This window comes from Nycticebus coucang, chromosome 6 (genome assembly GCF_027406575.1).
Source record: "Nycticebus coucang isolate mNycCou1 chromosome 6, mNycCou1.pri, whole genome shotgun sequence".
Classification (NCBI taxonomy): domain Eukaryota; kingdom Metazoa; phylum Chordata; class Mammalia; order Primates; family Lorisidae; genus Nycticebus; species Nycticebus coucang.
Window position 1 is genome coordinate 130,426,866 of NC_069785.1, and position 18,740 is coordinate 130,445,605.

At 42.0% G+C, this 18,740-nt stretch overlaps 1 protein-coding gene across 1 annotated transcript in view; it reads right to left on the reverse strand.

Moving 5' to 3' along the window:
• Positions 1-489: 489 nt before the first annotated feature.
• LOC128587962 (beta-galactosidase-1-like protein 3) overlaps positions 490-18,740 on the reverse strand; it is a 38,073-nt gene continuing 19,822 nt past the window's right edge. The window contains exons 11-20 of the mRNA XM_053594503.1: positions 18,272-18,409; positions 17,632-17,712; positions 16,857-16,963; positions 15,460-15,600; positions 15,052-15,123; positions 14,490-14,568; positions 13,699-13,786; positions 13,280-13,391; positions 1,035-1,151; positions 490-850 (exon numbers count right to left, since the gene is read on the reverse strand). Of these exons, the coding sequence (XP_053450478.1) occupies positions 785-850; positions 1,035-1,151; positions 13,280-13,391; positions 13,699-13,786; positions 14,490-14,568; positions 15,052-15,123; positions 15,460-15,600; positions 16,857-16,963; positions 17,632-17,712; positions 18,272-18,409 (1,001 nt within the window). The 3' untranslated portion in view covers positions 490-784. The remainder of the gene's footprint in view (positions 851-1,034; positions 1,152-13,279; positions 13,392-13,698; positions 13,787-14,489; positions 14,569-15,051; positions 15,124-15,459; positions 15,601-16,856; positions 16,964-17,631; positions 17,713-18,271; positions 18,410-18,740) is intronic.

Consider the following 18,740-nt stretch of genomic DNA (forward strand, 5'->3'; position numbering starts at 1 on the left):
AACAAAATGAGAAGATTTTGCAATATTGCACTGGTTTGTATGTTTTGTTTATAAGAATGTGATGTGTTTCCAAGGGTGCCATTTGAAAAGACAGGTTGGAATATTTTTGCACAGGTGGCTAATCTCACTAACACCTGCCTGCTAATCAGTAGTATCGTTGACTATACCCAGATAGCTAAGGAATAAGAAGAGGACTCTGGGCCAGGCTTTGCCATCACACATGTCAGAAGCACACAAACCAATTGCTGTTCCTTCTCTGATTGGATGTGACCTCCCAAGTCACCTTGGAGACACATACTCAGCTTCAGGGATATGCCTAAAGACATTGTTCATTGCTCTCTGCTCTTTGGTGCTCCCACACAGAGACCATGAGTCTTCCAATCAGCACATGTAATACTCTCCTTGGCATAGGAGAGCAGGGTCGTTACTCTGCCCCAGGCTAGAGAGCCCTCTCCCTTCCTCCCAATTGCACATGGAAAGCAGAAGTAAGATTTATTTTTATTTTATTCATATCTGGATAAAGGATGAGAGAATAAGAACCTGATAAAGATTAAGTACGTAACTAGATAAACAAGTCATTATGGATTTTGAAGACTTTTTAAGTCTTTCTAAAGGCACCGTGTCTCTATCCTTTAAAATATACTACAGCTTGTCTGTTGATGGTTTAAGTTTTCACATTTTTGTGACTATAAGCAACATTGTATTTGATGGTCTTAAATCTTCTTCCTCAAAATCAACTTATAAATGAACTCTAACAATCCAAGAAATGGGTTAAAACAGCATTTTATAGCTTGGGCTTGTCTGTAGATTGGATGACTGAGCCACCCATCAACTTCTCAAACACGATGATCTAGGACAAAAAAAAAGGGTGACAGTAGAAAGGGAGGGCCCGGGCGACAGTGGGAAGGGAGGGCCCAGGCGACAGTGGGAAGGGAGGGCCCAGGCGACAGTGGGAAGGGAGGGCCTATTCAGCACAGGAGGAGAATGATGCTGAAATTGTATGAGATCTCAAGGTAGAAGTCGGGGTTACTCACTTCGTTGTCTTCTGGATGAAGCCAGGTACCAGGAAGGTAAAGTGTTCTCTGAGGCCCAATATTCCAGTACCGCCCAAGGTTCTGTCCGTTGATGAACACAAATCCATAATGCCAGTTCTGGAAGGAATGATGATTTGAGACATAGGAACACTGGCAAGGTAAAACCTAAGGCATTTGGGGAGTGCAAGCAAGAGTGAGGTGATTCTGGCACTCAACATGGAAGCAAGTTTAGAATGGAATATTTTCTGGAACTTCCATCCTGCTGTCTAGTAATGGAATGAATGGGACCAAGCCTTTAATAGTACTACTACTATTATTCCTGCCTGGGATTTGTCATGTTATATATTTTTAAAAGTAGGTCTTCTGCTTCCAGAAATAAATACTAGATAATAGAAATGAACACTACTATCGACAACAGCTATAAAAGATATTCGATTTTTTTAAATCTACTTGTAATATAATGAAGAATTATAGGGTCAAGAGTTAGGAAAAGAAACTAGAGAGATGAGGGTACAACCAGGCAGTTTTTCTGCTAGAGGTCTTTGCGTAGTCAAGGATGTAGCAAAATGTAAAACATAAAATTGGCATCTCTGAAATGCTGTAAATTAAAGTACAACGATTGCTAGATGGGACTTTTTTTTTTTTTTTTTACAGTTTTTGGTCGGGCCTGGGTTTGAACCCACCACCTCCGGTACAGGGGACCAGCGCCCTACTCCTTTGAGCCACAGACGCTGCTCTGGATTGGACTTTAAATAAAGCTGTTGTGTGCTATGCATAAGAAACATGAAGTTGTTGCAAAACTAAAAGAAAAACACTGGAGAAAGGTAAACATTAAAGTCTAAAAGAAAGTCACGATAGCTCTGTTAATATCAGAAAAATAGGACTTTAAGGTAAGCATTATTTGGTGGGACCTCACCTAATGTGCATGATGCGATGGTACATTTCAAAACTATTAAGAAATGAGTCTAACTGTGATGGATGTGTTACTTAGTTCAATGTAAGCATTTCACATTGTATATCAAAGCAGTACCCTGAACCCCATAAATGCATCAATGTACAAAGTTATGATTTAATTGAAAAAAAATTTTTTTTTTGTAGAGACAGAGTTTCACTTTATGGCCCTCGGTAGAGTGCCATGGCATCATACAGCTCACAGCAACCTCCAACTCCTGGGCTTAAGCGATTCTCTTGCCTCAGCCTAAATTAAAAAATTTTTTAAAAAGGTAAGCATTAGTAGAGATAAAAAGAAACATTTCATGATAATAAAATTCTTAATTTACCATGAATGTCTATGTCATATATAGATACAAAGTACAGATACAAAGCAAAATAAGCAAAATTGACAGAATAATAAGTAGAAATAAATTCATAACTGTAGTGAAAATTTCCACATAACTTTTTAATAGCTGATAGACAAAGCAAATAAAAATCAATAAAGATAGAAAATATTTGAAAAAAAGATAATTAACCAGATTGAATTAATTGACATTGGTCTTACATCTATAATAGACATGTATTTTTTCAACTATACATCAGAAAATATATAAGTTTGATCACATGTTAAACTAAATAAGTACTCACATATTTTAAAGTTCTCAGACTACCATGCAATTAAATAAGAAATTGATAGCACAAAGATAACTATGAAATATCCAAATAATGAGAAATTAAGAAAAATATACTTCTAAGTAACTCACAGGTCAAAAAAGAAACCACAAGGAAAGTTAGAAAATATTTTAATTCATTGCTGATGAAAATAAAATACATAAATATTTGTAGGGTACTGGACTATCAGAGAATTTTCCAGCAGAAACCTTGCAGGGCAGAAGGGCTAATATGTTCAGCTGATATGCTCAAAATGCTGAAAGGAAAGAAAAAAACAAAACTGCCAACCAAGAACATCAAACCCAGCAAAACTGTCCTTAAAGACTTTTTTTTTTTGTGGTTTTTGGCCAGGGCTATGTTTGAACCCACCACCTCTGGCGTATGGGACCGGCGCCCTACTCCTTGAGCCACAGGCACCGCCCCTTAAGGACTTTTCAAGACAAGTGAAAACTGAGGGAATTTATCACCTTAGGCCTGATTTATAAGAAATGCTTATGGGCAGCGCCTGTGGCTCAAAGGAGTAGGGCACTGGTCCCATATGCCAGAGGTGCCGAGTTCAAACCCAGCCCCAGCCAAAAACCACACACACATACAAAAAGAAATGCTAAAGGGAGTTTCTCAGCTTAAAAGAAAAAAACCTTAAAACAGCACTAGGGATGCATGTGATAGTATAAACTCATTGATAAAAATCATCCAGTTTCTCCCCATCAAGAGCACAGCCCCCAGAGTAGACGGCACCTTTATGAATGATGCTACCAGAAGAACCAGCCCTTACAGGTTGAATATTACCCCTCAAATTGCACCTTCAGTCTGCATCACTTCACTTACTACAGGAAAGAAGCACAGCCCCAGGGGTGGCACCTGTGGCTCAAAGGAGTAGAGCGCTGGCCCCATATACCAGAGGTGGTGGGTTCAAACCTGGCCCTGGCTGGGGAGGTGGGGGTGGTGGGGAGAAAAAGAAACACAGCCCCACTAGAGCAAACTTCTGGTCCCAGCGATCTAGTCCCTATCTCCCAGAACATGGAATCTGTCATGATGGGCAAACCCTTGTGGAACATGTGATGCTGACAATCCCCATAGCCATGTGAGGGAAAGTAAAGTTGAAACTTAAAATTCAGAAGTGAAAGAGCAAGAGTAGGTATTCTGTAATTGCAGCAGACTCAAAAAAATTGGCCACCGTCTGCAGGAAAACTTATAGACCTTCTCCTTGGTTGGGTTCAATTTGCCTGCCGGTTCCATATCCAATCATCTTTAAGATGTTCTAAACTGCCAATATTGAGGTTAACTTGGTAACTGCCGAGAAGCACCTGTGTGTGAAGTGCTTGCCTTTAGTACCAGCTGTTTTTTTTATTAAATCTTTATTTTTGTTAAGTAGAATTTGTGGCTATAATAAAAATGTTGGGCTGACATGGTAACCCAAAGGCAACAACTTTCTAATTAATGAGATCCTAAAATGAGTCATCTCTTTCTATATAGCCATCATTTTTCTTTCCTTTTCTTTCTTTTTTACTTTTATTTATTTATTTATTTATTTTGAGACAGAGTTTCACTTTGTTGCCCTCAGTAGAGTGCCCTGGCATCATAGATCAAAGCAACCTCAAACTCTTGGGCTCAAGCAGCTGGGACAACAGGTATCTGCCACAACACCCAACCATTTTTTGAGATGGGGAATCTCACTCTTGTTCAGGGCTGGTTTTGAACTCCTGAACTCAGGCAACCCATCTGCCTTGGCCTCCCAGAGTACTAGGATTACACTGCATCTGGCCCCCATTTTTCTTACTATAACTTGTTTTTTCTGTGCTTCTGCATGAAACACTATGTGTATAATATAAAATATAATATAAATTTTAATATGCTGATAGAAACAAGATAATGTACATTCTGAATTCTTGCTTGGAAGAATGCAATTCCTAAATTGTAAAAATAAAATATATCAAATTTTTCTTATTCTGTGTAAGAAAAAAAGCATAAAACTTATATCCAAATATGGAAATTCGAAAGGAGCAAGATGGCGGCCGAGTAACAGCTTCCCTGCAACTGGGCATGGTGAGTCTGGGGAGATAAGACTCCAGGCATCTCTGGCTGGTGGGATCTGCCTATAATCATCCCTTTGAGGATACAGAGAGTCAGCAAGGGACTTCTGGACCCCAAGAGGAGGACAAAAACAGTGGAAAATTGGCAAGTGGTTGCATGTGTTCGATCGACCTAAACACACCGGCAGACATAAGTATAAGCAGCAGTGAGACTGCAAACCGGAAAGGCCTTACCTGTGAACTGTTTTGGTGTTTTTGGACTTGGCACTCAGTTGAAGTGCCTTGGGGAGAGCTTGATCAAGAGTGCGGAGAACTTTGGGGATTGTCTAGGGACCCAGACTGAGCCGCTGAGCCAGATGGAGCTAAAAGTGTCCAGCTGTGGGCCACAGGGAGCCATTGTGCGAGAACTGCCCTGGCAAGCTCCGCCCTCACGGTCGCAGAGCAAGGATCGGCGGGAGCTAATAACCTAGTGACTGAGCAGCCTAAAGGTGGGGACTGAGCTGCCTTACAGCCTTAACCCTCAGGGGCAGAGTGAGACCGGTTTTGGCACACTGGAGCCTTGGGCTGTTGCCCTGGGTAGAGTACCATGGCTCTCACAGCTCATAGCAACCTCAAACTCCTGGGCTTGGCGCCACCCAGACCTCCATAAGAGCTGCGACGCAACCCCTGACCCGCAACCCATCCCGCCAGGCCTCCACATGCCCTGACCAGGAACTGTGGGAACCGCACAACCCTACATCCTCCGTCCTGTACCCTCCCTGCCTCCACACCAGCCCGCTCATCTGACCAGGGTCTCTGGTAGCCGCTTGCCCTCCGGAGCCCTCCCTGCCTCTGCGCAGAGCCCTTCTCCTGGCCAGAGACTGCTGGAGCTTTGGGCTCTCTGTGCCAAAGTCACTGGGGGCCAGGCACTCCCAGAACCGTGCACACCACCTCCTGCCCTGTTGCTGGATCTGGGTGTGTCACACTCCAGAGCTGCTTTCACAATCAGAACTTCCTCGCTGGGGCAGCCCCAGAGGAACTACACAGAGTCACTCCCTACAAAGATCCAGCAACAATAGAGTGATCCACTGGGGTCTAATCTTGGAGAGACACCTCCCAACTCTGAGGACAGCCAGAGGCAACGGTGAAAAACAATCATGAGGTGAAATCAACAGAAAAACTATGGCAATATGAACAATCAGAGTAGATAAACTCCCCCAAGCATCAATGGGGCAGACACAGCACAGGATCCCATGCACAAATAAATAGCTGAGATGTCAGAAATCGAATTCAGAATCTGGATAGCAAATAAGATCGAATTAGAATTCCAAGCACTAACCCAAAAGTTATCTCAAGTATTCAACGAATTCAAAGACGAAATTCAAATGAATTCAAATGACCAAAGATTTTGACACATTGAGACAAGAAGTTGCAGCCCTCAAAGATCTGAGAAACACAGCAGAATCCCTCAGTAACCAAATGAAGCAAGCAGAAGAAAGGATTTCTGACATTAAAGACAAAGCTTTCAAATGCTCCCAAACTCTCAAAGAGGAAGAGAAATGGAGGGCAAAAACAAATTACTCTCTCAGAGAGCTCTGGGATAATTCGAAGAAAACCAAAATTCGTCATATAGGGATCCCTGAAAGCAATGAAGTGGCTTCACAAGGCACAGAGTCTCTTCTCCATGAGATCATGAAGGAGAACTTTCCAGACATGACAAGAGATTCTGAAATTCAGCTAGCAGACAGTTTCAAACTCCAGCATGACTCAACGCAAATAAGACATCCCAAGACACATCATAATCAATTTTGCTAAAGTTAATATGAAGGAGAAAATTCTGAAAGCAGCCAGACGAAATAAAACCATCACCTACAAGGGCAAGAATATTAGAATAACTGCAGATCTCTCTGCTGAAACCTTTCAAGCTAGAAGAGGATGATCATCAACTTTTAATCTCCTAAAACAAAATAACTTTCAACCCAGGATCCTGTACCCAGCTAAACTGAGTTTCATTTCTGACAGAGAAATTAAATACTTCATGACATTCACACGTTGAAGAAATTTGCCATAACTAAACCAGCTCTCCAGGATATTCTCAGACCTATCCTCCATAAAGACCAGCGTAATCCTCCACCTCAAAAGTAAACCCACCCAGAAAACTTTGATCAAATTCCAACTTTCACAGTCGCAAGAGGATTAAAAATGTCCACCAGACTCTCGAAAGGCTTATCAATATACTCAATTAATGTGAATGGTTTAAATTATCCTCTAAAGAGGCACACGTTGGCTGACTGGATACAAAAACTCAAGCCAGATATCTGCTGCATACAAGAATCTCATCTTACATTAAAAGACAAATATAGACTCAAGGTGAAGGGATGGTCATCTATACTCCAGGCAAATGGAAAGCAGAAAAAAGCAGGCGTTGCAATCCTATTCGCAGATGCAACAGGCTTTAAACCAACCAAAATGAGGAAGGATAAGGATGGACACTTCATATTTGTTAAAGGTAATACTCAACATGATGAGATTTCAATTATTAATATTTATGCACCCAACCAGAATGCACCTCAGTTTATAAGAGAAACTCTAACAGACATGAGCAACTTGATTTCCTCCAGGTCCATAGTAATTGGAGATTTTAACACCCCTTTAGCAGTGCTGTATAAATCCTCCAAAAAGAAGCTAAGCAAAGAAATTTTAGATTTAAACTTAACCATTCCACATCTGGACTTAACACACATTTACAGAACATTTCATCCCAACAAAACTGAATACACATTCTTCTCATCAGCCCACGGAACATACTCCAAAATCGACCACATCCTAGGCCACAAATCTAACCTCAATAAATTTAAAAAAATAGAAATTATTCCTTGCATCTTCTCAGACCATCACGGAATAAAAGTTGAACTCAATAATAACAGGAACCTGCATACCCATACAAAAACATGGAAGCTAAACAACCTTATGCTGAAGGATAGGTGGGTTATAGACGAGATTAAGAAGGAAATCACCAAATTTTTGGAACAAAACAACAATCAAGACACAAATTACCAGAACCTCTGGGATACTTCAAAGGCAGCCCTAAGAGGGAAATTTATAGCACTGCAAGCCTTCCTTAAGAAAACGGAAAGAGAGGAAGTTAATAACTTAATGGGACATCTCAAGCAACTGGAGAAGTAGGAACACTCCAACCCCAAACCCAGCAGAAAAAAAAAGTAACCAAAATCAGAGCAGAATTAAATGAAATTGAAAACAAAAGAATTATACAACAGATCAATAAATCCAAAAGCTGGTTTTTTGAAAAGATCAACAAAATAGATAAACCTTTGGCCAACCTAACCAGGAAAAAAAGAGTAAAATCTCTAATTTCATCAATCAGAAATGGTAACGATGAAATAACAACAGACCCCTCAGAAATTCAAAAAATCCTTAACGAATGCTACAAGAACTCTACTCTCAGAAATATGAAAATCTGAAAGAAATCGACCAATACCTGAAAGTATGCCACCTACCAAGACTTAGCCAGAATGAAGTGGAGATGTTGAACAGGCCTATATCAAGTTCTGAAATAGCATCAACTATACAAAATCTCCCTAAAAAGAAAAGCCCAGGACCAGATGGCTTTACGTCAGAATTCTACCAAACCTTTAAAGAAGAACTAGTACCTATATTATTAAACCTCTTCCAAAATACAGAAAAAGAAGAATATTACCCAACACATTCTACAAAGCAAATATCACCTTGATCCCCAAACCAGGGAAAGACCCAACAAGAAAAGAAAATTATAGACCAATATCACCAATGAATATTGAAGCTAAAATACTCAATAACATCCTCACAAACAGAATCCAACAACACATCAAAAAAATTATACACCACGACCAAGTGGGATTTATCCCAGGGTCTCAAGGCTGGTTCAATATACGTAAATCTATAAATGTAATTCAGCACATAAACAAACTAAAAAATAAGGACCATATGATTTCTTTCAGTTGATGCAGAGAAAGCTTTTGATAATATCCAGCATCCCTTCATGATCAGAACACTTAAGAAAATTGATATAGAAGGGACATTTCTTAAATGTCCCCTTAATAGAGGCCATCTACTGCAAACCCACAGCCAATATCGTATTGAATGGAGTTAAATTGAAATCATTTCCACTTAGATCAGGAGCCAGGCAAGGTTGCCCATTGTCTCCATTGCTCTTTAACATTGTAATGGAAGTTTTAGCTATTGAAATTAGGGAAGAAAAGGCAATCAAGGGTATCTACATAGGGGCAGAAGAGATCAAACTTTCACTCTGCAGATGATATGATTGTATAACTGGAAAACACTACAAATTCTACTACAAAACTTTTAGAAGTCATCAAGGAATATAGCAATGTGTCAGGCTACAAAATCAACACCCATAAATCTGTAGCCTTTATAGTTACCAACAATAACCAAGCCAAAAAAACAGTCAAGGACTCTATTCCTTTCACAGTAGTGCCAAAGAAGATGAAATATTTGGGAATATACCTAACAAAGGACGTGAAAGATCTCTACAAAGAGAACTATGAAACTTTAAGAAAAGAAATAGCTGAAGATGTTAACAAATGGAAAAACATACCATGCTTATGGCTGGGAAGAATCAACATTGTTAAAATGTCTACACTACCCAAAGCAATATATAATTTTAATGCAATTCCTATTAAAGCTCCATTGTCATATTTTAAAGATCTTGAAAAAATAATACTCTGTTTTATATGGAATCTGAAAAAACCTCGAATAGCCAAAATATTACTCAGCAATAAAAACAAAGCAGGAGGAATCACGCTACCAGATCTGAGATTGTACTATAAATCGATAGTGATCAAAACAGCATGGTATTGGCACCAAAACAGAGAAGTAGATGCCTGGAACAGAATAGAGAACCAAGAGATGAATCCAGCTATTTACTGTTATTTGATCTTTGACAAGCCAATTAAAAACATTCAGTGGGGAAAAGATTCCCTATTTAACAAATGGTGCTAGGTGAACTGGCTGGCAACCTGTAGAAGATTGAAACTGGACCCACACCTTTCACCATTAACTAAGATAGACTCTCACTGGATAAAAGATTTAAACTTAAGACATGAAACTATAAAAATACTTGAAAAAAGTGCAGGGAAAACTCTTGAAGGAATCGGCTTGGGTGAATATTTTATGAGGGGGACTCCCCAGGCAATTGAAGCAGTATCAAAAATACACTACTGGGACCTGATCAAACAAAAAAGCTTCTGCACAGCCAAGAACATAGTAAGTAAAGCAAGCAGACAGCCCTCAGAATGGGAGAAAATATTTGCAGGTTATACCTCCTATAAAGGTCTAATAACCAGAGTCCACAGAGAACTCAAACGTATTAGCAAGAAAAGAACACGTGATCCCATCTCAGGGTGGGCAAGGGACTTGAAGAGAAACTTCTCTAAATAAGACAGACACACAATCTACAAACACATGAAAAAAAGCTTATCATCCTTAAGCATCAGAGAAATGCAAATCAAAACTACTTTGAGAAATCACCTAACCCCAGTAAGAGTAGCCCACATAACAAAATCCCAAACCAGAGATGTTGGCATGGATGTGGAGAAAAGGGCACACTTCTACACTGCTGGTGGGAATGCACACTAATACGTTCCTTCTGGAAGGATGTTTGGAGAATACTTAGAGACCTAAAAATAGACCTGCCACTAGATCCTATAATTCCTTTACTAGGTTTATACGCAGAAGACTAAAAATCACAATATAACAAAGACATCTGAATGTTTATTGCAGCCCAATTCATAATTGCTAAGTCATGGAAGAAGCCCAAGTGCCCATCGACCCACGAATGGACTAGCAAACTGTGGTACATGTATACCATGGAATATTATGCAGCCTTAAAGAAAGATGGAGACTTTACCTCTTTCATGTTTACATGGATGGAGCTGGAACATATTCTTCTTAGCAAAGTGTCTCAGGAATGGAAGAAAAAGCATCCAATGTCCTCAGCCCTACTATGAAGCTAAATTATAGCTTTCACATGAAGGCTATAACCCAACTATAGCACAAGACTATGAGGAAAGGGCCAAGGAAGGGGAAGGGAGGGGGGAGGTTAGGGTGGAGGGAGCGTAATGGGTGGGGTCACACCTATGGTGCATCTTAGAATGGGTACAGGCGAAACTTACTAAAGGTAGAATACAAATGTCTATATATAATAACTAAGAAAATGCCATGAAGGCTACGTTGAACAGTTTGATGAGAATATCTCAGATTGAAACCAGCACATTGTACCGCTTGATTGCACTAATGTACACAGCTATGATTTAACAATAAAAAATATGCAAATTCATAAAGATAATGAGAAGACTGGTGCTGCCAGGTGGTGAGAAGAGGTGAAAATGGGAAAATAGTTGCCAAATAGATAAAGCATTTCCTTTTGGAGTGAGGAAAATGTTTTGGAGCTGGAGGTAGGGGTTACACAACATTGCAAATATACTAAGTTCCACTGAATCATTCACTTTAAATGAGTTAATGTGATGTGAATTTCACCTCAATAAAAAAACTTTCAAAAAGTTATAATAGTCAACCAAATCCATGCTTAAATGATAATTAGTAGCCTAAATTCATAGATTGACATGAATAAAGACTAAAAATCAATTATCTAAGTATCTCAAGAAATGATTACAAATTAAGCAACGTCATTTCCAGGTTTGGGTACCAAAAAAGAAAAAAATACATTAAACAAACTACTGCTAAACTAAAAAACAGAATAAACATAATAATAATGACAAAAATTTAAAAAACAGAAAAGAAATACATAATTTAGTAAAAATCACAGCCAAACATCTTTGAAAGATGAATAAAATTGATAATGTTCTTGCGAGAGTTATCAAGAACCTACCTAAGACATAAAAAAAAGAACGCTACTGTTGGTGGTCTAGACATCAAAAACGTGAAAGCCAATATATATAAAATTTATATGAAATGGGCATGTTCCTGAAAAAATATATTTTATCAAAACTAACTTTAAAAGACCAGAAAATAAGAATAGTCTTTTGATCTTGAAAGAATTGAACCCACTACAAACTTTCCCACAAAGAAAATGCCCACTCTAGAAGCCTTCACTAATGAAATGGATCATATGTTGAAGAAATACTAGTCTTGCACAAACTTCATTTCAAAATCATTCATCAAGGCCTTAAACGTCAGCACCAAAGCCTGACAAAGATATCTCCATCATGATCATAAACACAAAAGAAGCCTTAACTTAATCATTTATCCGGGACAAACATTGGAAGTTTTCCAAATGTTCATCTTTAAATAAATTACGGAATATTTATCCAAGGTGAATATATACATAAACACAGACACAGAAGTGAAAATGAACCCATCACTTCAACATCAACAAATGGCTGTACAGAATGTTGAATGAATGAAGCCATGTTGAAAAGAATTCATTCATTCAGTAGGAAATCCTGACCTAGAGTGTTAGAAGTCAAGATAGTAGTTGCCTCTGAGGAGAAAGGAGTCAGGAATTGGGAGGGGAGCTAACAATATTTTTCAGTCTCAATGATAAATAGATGATGTTCACTTTGTGATAATTTGTTAATTTGTACATTCACACTTTGTGCTTTCATGTTCCCTACATGTGTGGCTCATTCGGTAAGGCGCCGGCCCCATATACCGAGGGTGGCGGGTTCAAGCCCAGCCCCGGCCAAGCTGCAGCCAAAAAATGGCCGGGCGTTGTGGTGGGCACCTGTAGTCCCAGCTGCTAGGGAGGCTGAGGCAAGAGAATCGCTTAGGCCCAGGAGTTGGAGGTTGCTGTGAGCTGTGTGAGGCCACGGCACTCTACAGAGGGCCATAAAGTGAGACTCTGTCTCTACAAAAAAAATAAAATAAAATAAAAAATAATAAAAATAGTCAAAAGTTAAAACTAACCTGCCACCACCACCCCCAAGAAAGCAAGCTGCAAAATATAATTTATCATTTAATCTCATTAGTGTAGAAAATAATTGACTGTGTTTAGGCAAAGTTATATATAAAACACAAATTGTTGGCAGCATTTAGCTTTGAGAAGGACAGGGATTGGAATGGGGGTGGGTCTGAAGGAGAACTTCCACCCTCTGCTCTCTACATCTCGTTACTGTCTGAATTTTCCCATTGTGTTTTGATGTGTTATTTTCTAAACAATAATACATTAGGAAGATTGAGAAATGTTGAGAGGCTTGGTTGGAGGTGAGGAAGATGAGGAAATGGACGAAGGGAGGTATTCCTGCCAGGAACACTATGGCTTTGTTTCAGGACTCTTTAAAAATAAAATAGGTGCTTGAGATCAAGAGTTCAAGACCAGCTAGAGGAAAAGGGAGACTCCCCCCGCCCCATCTCTACTAAAAAAGGGGGGAAAAATTAGCCAGGTGGCTAGGCAGGAGGATAGAGTGGACCCAGGCATCTGAGGTTGCTGTGAGCTAGGCAGACACAACAGAGCTCTAACCTGGGCTACAGAGTGAAACTCCATCTCAAGTTTAACAAAAACACACACACACACACACACACACACACACAGAGAGAGAGAGAGAGAACTCGGGCTTGTGACACCAGAGCAGCAGAGGGCGTCTCACTTACCAGCATCCTCAGGAAGGTGTCCTTGGGAGAAGAGCCAGCCTTCAAGGTGCCGCGGTAGAAGGCAGGGCCCATATATCTCAGTGGGACAGGCCTCCAGGTGGCAGAGCGGAGCCTGGAAGAAGGGCCCAGTTGTAAGGGACAGGAAAAGCCTTCCCAACTCTGGTCCCAGCATTGATGCCTGTATCCCTAACCTGGACTAGGATTCTGTTTCAGGGAGATGTATTAGACTGAAATATTAATGTTAGCATTGAAATCGGGAGACTTGTTCTAGGATTCTAGTCCTGATTCCCAAGAATCTGATAACCTTGAAAATCGCTTCAATTCTCTGAATCTTGGGCTCTTATCTGCCAAGTGAAGGGTTTCAAAGCTCTGTGTTCCCTGCACACTCAAAGTGCCCCCTGGAGCTGGTGCAAGCGTACCTCTCAAAGAAGCTCGTTTTCATCTCCAGAGAATAGATAGTAAAATTTTCCAGAGTAATGTTATTGATGGTCACAGATCCAGTTAATCCTGCAGACGGGAGGCAAGAAAGAGAATGTAAACGAAGACTGGACATTCTCCAGTGTCTAGGGCAAACATACGCCTTGCGGCTGCAAGTTTTTCTGGAACAGCAAGTTTTTCTGACCTGCCATGACCAAGAAACTGCCATGAGGTTTCCTGCCATGAGGTTTCTTGCTGTGTTTCCACATGACCAAGAAAATTTCCCTCTTAGATGATAAAACTTGTGTTTTATAGTTTTATAGTCTAGCAAAGGGGAGGGAGAGGTGAGAGGGAGATTGGCAGGATCTCACTAATGTGCACAATGTGAGGGTGTTCAGCACGCGCCGTGGGTAAAGGGCTCAACTACAACTTGAACTTTACCTTAGGATTGAAAACAAGGTGACCTAAAAACGTGGACCCTCGTATTCATTTGAAATAAAAAATAATAAAATAAAATAAAAATTCCCCTTTTAGTTTGAAAGTTGCCCTGAAATCCCCCCAAAAGAGTCTTATCCTGCTTCAGGATAAGCCAGCACCCAACAGAGCTGCTCTACTTTCCTGCCCTGGAGAACAGAAGGTAGGACAAGGGACAGGAAAGGAGTCTTTGGTGCTGGGACTCCTTTATGCCTTTGCCGAGGGATGCATTGTTCCTCCCAACCTCGACACAGCCCCAGTCTCAGGTTCCAAGTAACTGCAGAGAAGCTACAACCTGCGTCTCAGGCCCAGAGCCCACCTTTCTGCTCATTTTGCATTTTCCAGGAATAATTGATTCGTCCTTGATTCTCCACCAGGATCCTCAGAAGTTGACAGTCCTGCTCAGGACAGACCAGTTCGCAGAGACATGACCATGCAGGGCTCTTATTCTAGAACCCTTTTTTTTTCCTTTGAGGCCCAGACAGAAAGACAAGCAAATGGGAGAGAAGGGGGGGTCCCAAGCCCTGCAGGCCTCCCTGTCTTGGAAGGACCCCTTTCTTCCTATCCACACTCAGTCTGCCCTTTCTCCTGTTGATCCTGCCAGGAAAGGCCGAGAGAGTCAGTTGTGCCTTTGAGCAAAGATCTAGACAGGCGCTGATAGCTGACTCGGAGCTTACTGAGGAATCCCCTCCCCCTGAGCGAGTACCAGGACCTGGAGGTACGGTTCTGCCTCCGTCCCTGCATCTCCCCGGCATGGCCCTAAGTGAGGAGCAGGCAGAAGACGGCAGTGGTGGAGAAAGTACAAGGTCTGTCTCAGGAAAGGCTGTGTTTGCGCTTGAGTGGGAGGGCCAGGGCATCGCCTGGACTCAGGGATTACATACCCTGAATTGAGGAATGAGCAGACCCTTAACATCCTCATTCAAAATTCCTAAAATTGTCTCATTCAAAAATACCTGCAAAAGAAGAGCAGCTGTCAGATTGCTGAGTCCAGCTGGAGAAAGGGAGAAGGGAGGCTGTGGTTCATATTGGGGAGCTCATTATGAAGGCGGGGACTAGCCCTGGTGCTCAGATGGCTAGAAGCTGCCGAGGGGACCCCAGTAGAGTTTAAACTATGATAAAGCAGAAAGACAGTCTATTTGGCTTAACTTTTTATTCCTAATGCTTCCCACATAGTAGGTGCTTCAAAATATTATCAAACAGGAACAGGAGCCAGGGAATAATTGCTTCCCCAACAGCAGAGTCAGGCTAATGGTTTCGCGTGCCACCAGGGACAGCCTACGCACACCTACCTCTGCTACGTCGTGAACATAAGCCCAGAGGTAGCCTCCAGAGCAGATGCGGGTCTCATAAAGGATGAACCCATAGGACTGACCGCTCCCATTGTTTATAGGAAGATTCTCCATATTGACTGGTTGATTCAGTGTGACTGGCTATGAGGGAGACATGGTAGGAACAGAAGTCAAAGTGATGAGAAGTCAGGATTCTTCATCCTAACTTTCTGCTCATTTTGCATTTTCTTTTTTCTTTCTTTTTTTTTTTTTTTACAGTTTTTGACTGAGGCTGGGTTTGAACCCACCACCTCCAGCACATGGGGCCGGTGCCCTACCCCTTTGAGCCACAGGCGCTGCCCTTTTTTTTTTTTTAAGTGACAGTCTTACTTTATCACCCTCTGTAGAGTGCTGTAACGTCACAGCTCACAGCAACCTCCAACTCTTGGGCTTAGGTGATTCTCTTGCCTCAGCCTCCTGAGTAGCTGGGATTACAGGGGCCCACCACAACACCCGGCTATTTTTTGTTACAGTTTGGCCGGGGCCGGGTTCACACCTGCCACCCTCCGTACATGGGGGCGGCGCCCTACTCACTGAGCCACAGGTGCCGCCCCATTTTGCATTTTCTAGGAAAATTTGTGTGGTCTCCTCTCTTGGTGTGGCCTCACATAATGATCCCCAAGCGTTCATTGAACGGGAATAATAAAACAGATGCTATGTGACAGTGATCCTGTATTTTAGATCTCCACTGACCAGGTAGCTCAGGCGGATCAAGGGAGCACAGTGAAAGGGAACAATTGCTCTAATTGCTAAGAACTTATTTTCAGAGTGAATAAAGTATATTCTAAAATAGATGAAGTTGAGTGTTAAATTGAGCACTAAGCAAACGTTTATTCAGCATCTGCAATGGGCCAGTCACTATTTTTCATTTAAAACAGTAATAGTGGAAGTGAAACCAACACGAATTCGAGAGTTCCAGCTTCATATAGCTTTCATACTTTCTCCAAAATGGGACAGGTGATCTAATTTTAAAGGGGCAGCAGAGACCTGCAGAGGTTCGGTGATGTCCCAATTGATGGTGGAGGGAAGACAGAAGCTCAGTGTCACAAGTTCCTAACTCAGCCGCTATTCCTGGGCTGATCTTGTGTGACTCATACAGAACCCAACAACAGCTTTCATCAGATGGGTCCATCTGCGTTGGGGTCAAGATCCTCTCATATCCCACCACCCTCCCCTATACACACTGATTTTTCAAGTTCAATGCCCCTTGCAGACCACCCAGAAGGAGCTGGTGGTTCTAAGTTTGGACAAAATGCAGAGGACTAGGTGTCACACTACCCAATAAAAAGTTCCTTGCCAGAATCTCCCCTCCGTCTCTCCTACGGCCAAACTGACTCCTCTTCTCAAGCAGCGCTCACCTCGTTTAAGTAAGAGAGGACATCCCAGAGTGGCAAGTAGAGCGATGGGGTCACAGGAGGATACACAGCGTGGGGAACAAGTTCCGGTAAACTGGGCAGGGACATTACTGCAATGAATACAGGTCACAGGGTGAGACGTGCCAACAATGACCACTGCCTTCGGTAAGCCTCCTCACCCCCATTCATGACATCTGGCCTCCCAGAGCCACCAAGAGAAATGGCTCCTACCCTGGGACATGGGTGTGCTTCTCTAAGGGTGATGGTCACAGGCAATAAGTTGAAGCCCTTTTGTATCCACATACACAGGCAGACACAGAGCCTGCTGAGGGGTGACGGCCACACAGTAAGAGCTCTTTGGGAGCAAGGACTGTGCCACACCTTTAGGCAATGCCGGTGCTCACAAGTTTCTAGCCCTTAATGGATGCTTACCTAACTTCATTTTTTAAAAAACAATTAAACATGATAATTTTTGCTTTTGTATTTGAGGTTACTATGCCATACGTGATACTAAGAACTTTACAGATAGTAACTTACTTCCTCTTCACAATTATCACAGGAGACCAGTATGGTTACCTTCCTGATTCAATGAAGAAATTGCAACATAAAGGGCTTAGAAATACTTAAAAAAAAAAACCTCATGCAAATTTTAAGTGGGAAACCCAAGAGCTTGATTAAGCTGCGGGCACAGGGGAAATCTCTGCCTTCCTCACTCTTCCACAGAATGTAGATGCCCCATGAGGAGTGTGACCCCTCCAAGCAAGTGGTTGCTGAGTACCTGAGACATTTTCAAAGACTTTTCGAAGCCTGAAGTACTTTTCCGTGTAATCTCCAGCCTCTGTCAGCACAGCGTCATAGTCTGCAAGACACGAGCCTGTCACAGGCCACACGGTCCCCCACAGTAGCCCTGTTTCGGTGCCTCTGGCAGGAGGTGGGGGCCAGGGCCACTGGGAGTGAGGTGGGAGGCAGACAACTGTTCCAGCCTCTGCTCCATCCCAGGTTGGGCTGTGGGACGCCCATCTAGGAACATTCCCCAGTTTCTGGGGACACTGGGCTCCTCCCTCCATTCCCTTTCTAGTGGAATCTCTTTCTTTCCTCAGCCTTGATTGCCTAGCAGTGCCCACCTGTGCGTTACCACCATTACCATTTGCTTCCTGCTCCCCTCAGAGGTTCAGTCAAGGGGTCAGTGGACGAGAGAGTGACATGGAGCTCCAAGGCCTGGGAAGCCCTGCCTGCTCAATGGCAGTGGCCAGGGGCAGTGTGAACACCACAAAAGGAAGGAAAGTAGACCCCCAAGTCCTCAGTGCTCAGCACAGGGTACAGGTCAAGACTCAGTGATGCCACGACCTGCATTGGAGTCTCCCCTATGAATCCCCAGCACCTGCTGGAGGGCCGCAGACACCCCAGCACATACTTGCCGTAGCTAGTGACAACACTGGCGTGCCTCCCCAGATACGAGGCCCCATTCATGAAGCCAAAGTTGGTTCCTCCATGGAACATGTATATATTGAAGGAGATCTCATGTTTGATGAGTTTAGACACATTGTACTCAACCTCTGTAGGAGGGGAAGAGGACGAGGACAGAGAGAAAATTACAGGAGAAAAAGGAGTCTTATTTTCAGCCCCGACCCCATGATCAATTGCAGTAAGTCCTCAAACTTAACATCATTCCTGGGTCTTGGGAAACTGGGACTTTAAGCAAAATGACATAGAGCAAGTCTTCGTATAATGATGTTTCCTTACATGTTTCAGTACAACATTAACAAGGAAAATAAATATTGGTTTTGTTATACCTCATTTCACTTAAAGCCTAAGAACCCTTATGTTACTTCAATATCTAATTTTCATTAAATTTTTTGAAATTAGAAAAATAAGGCGTCTATCCTT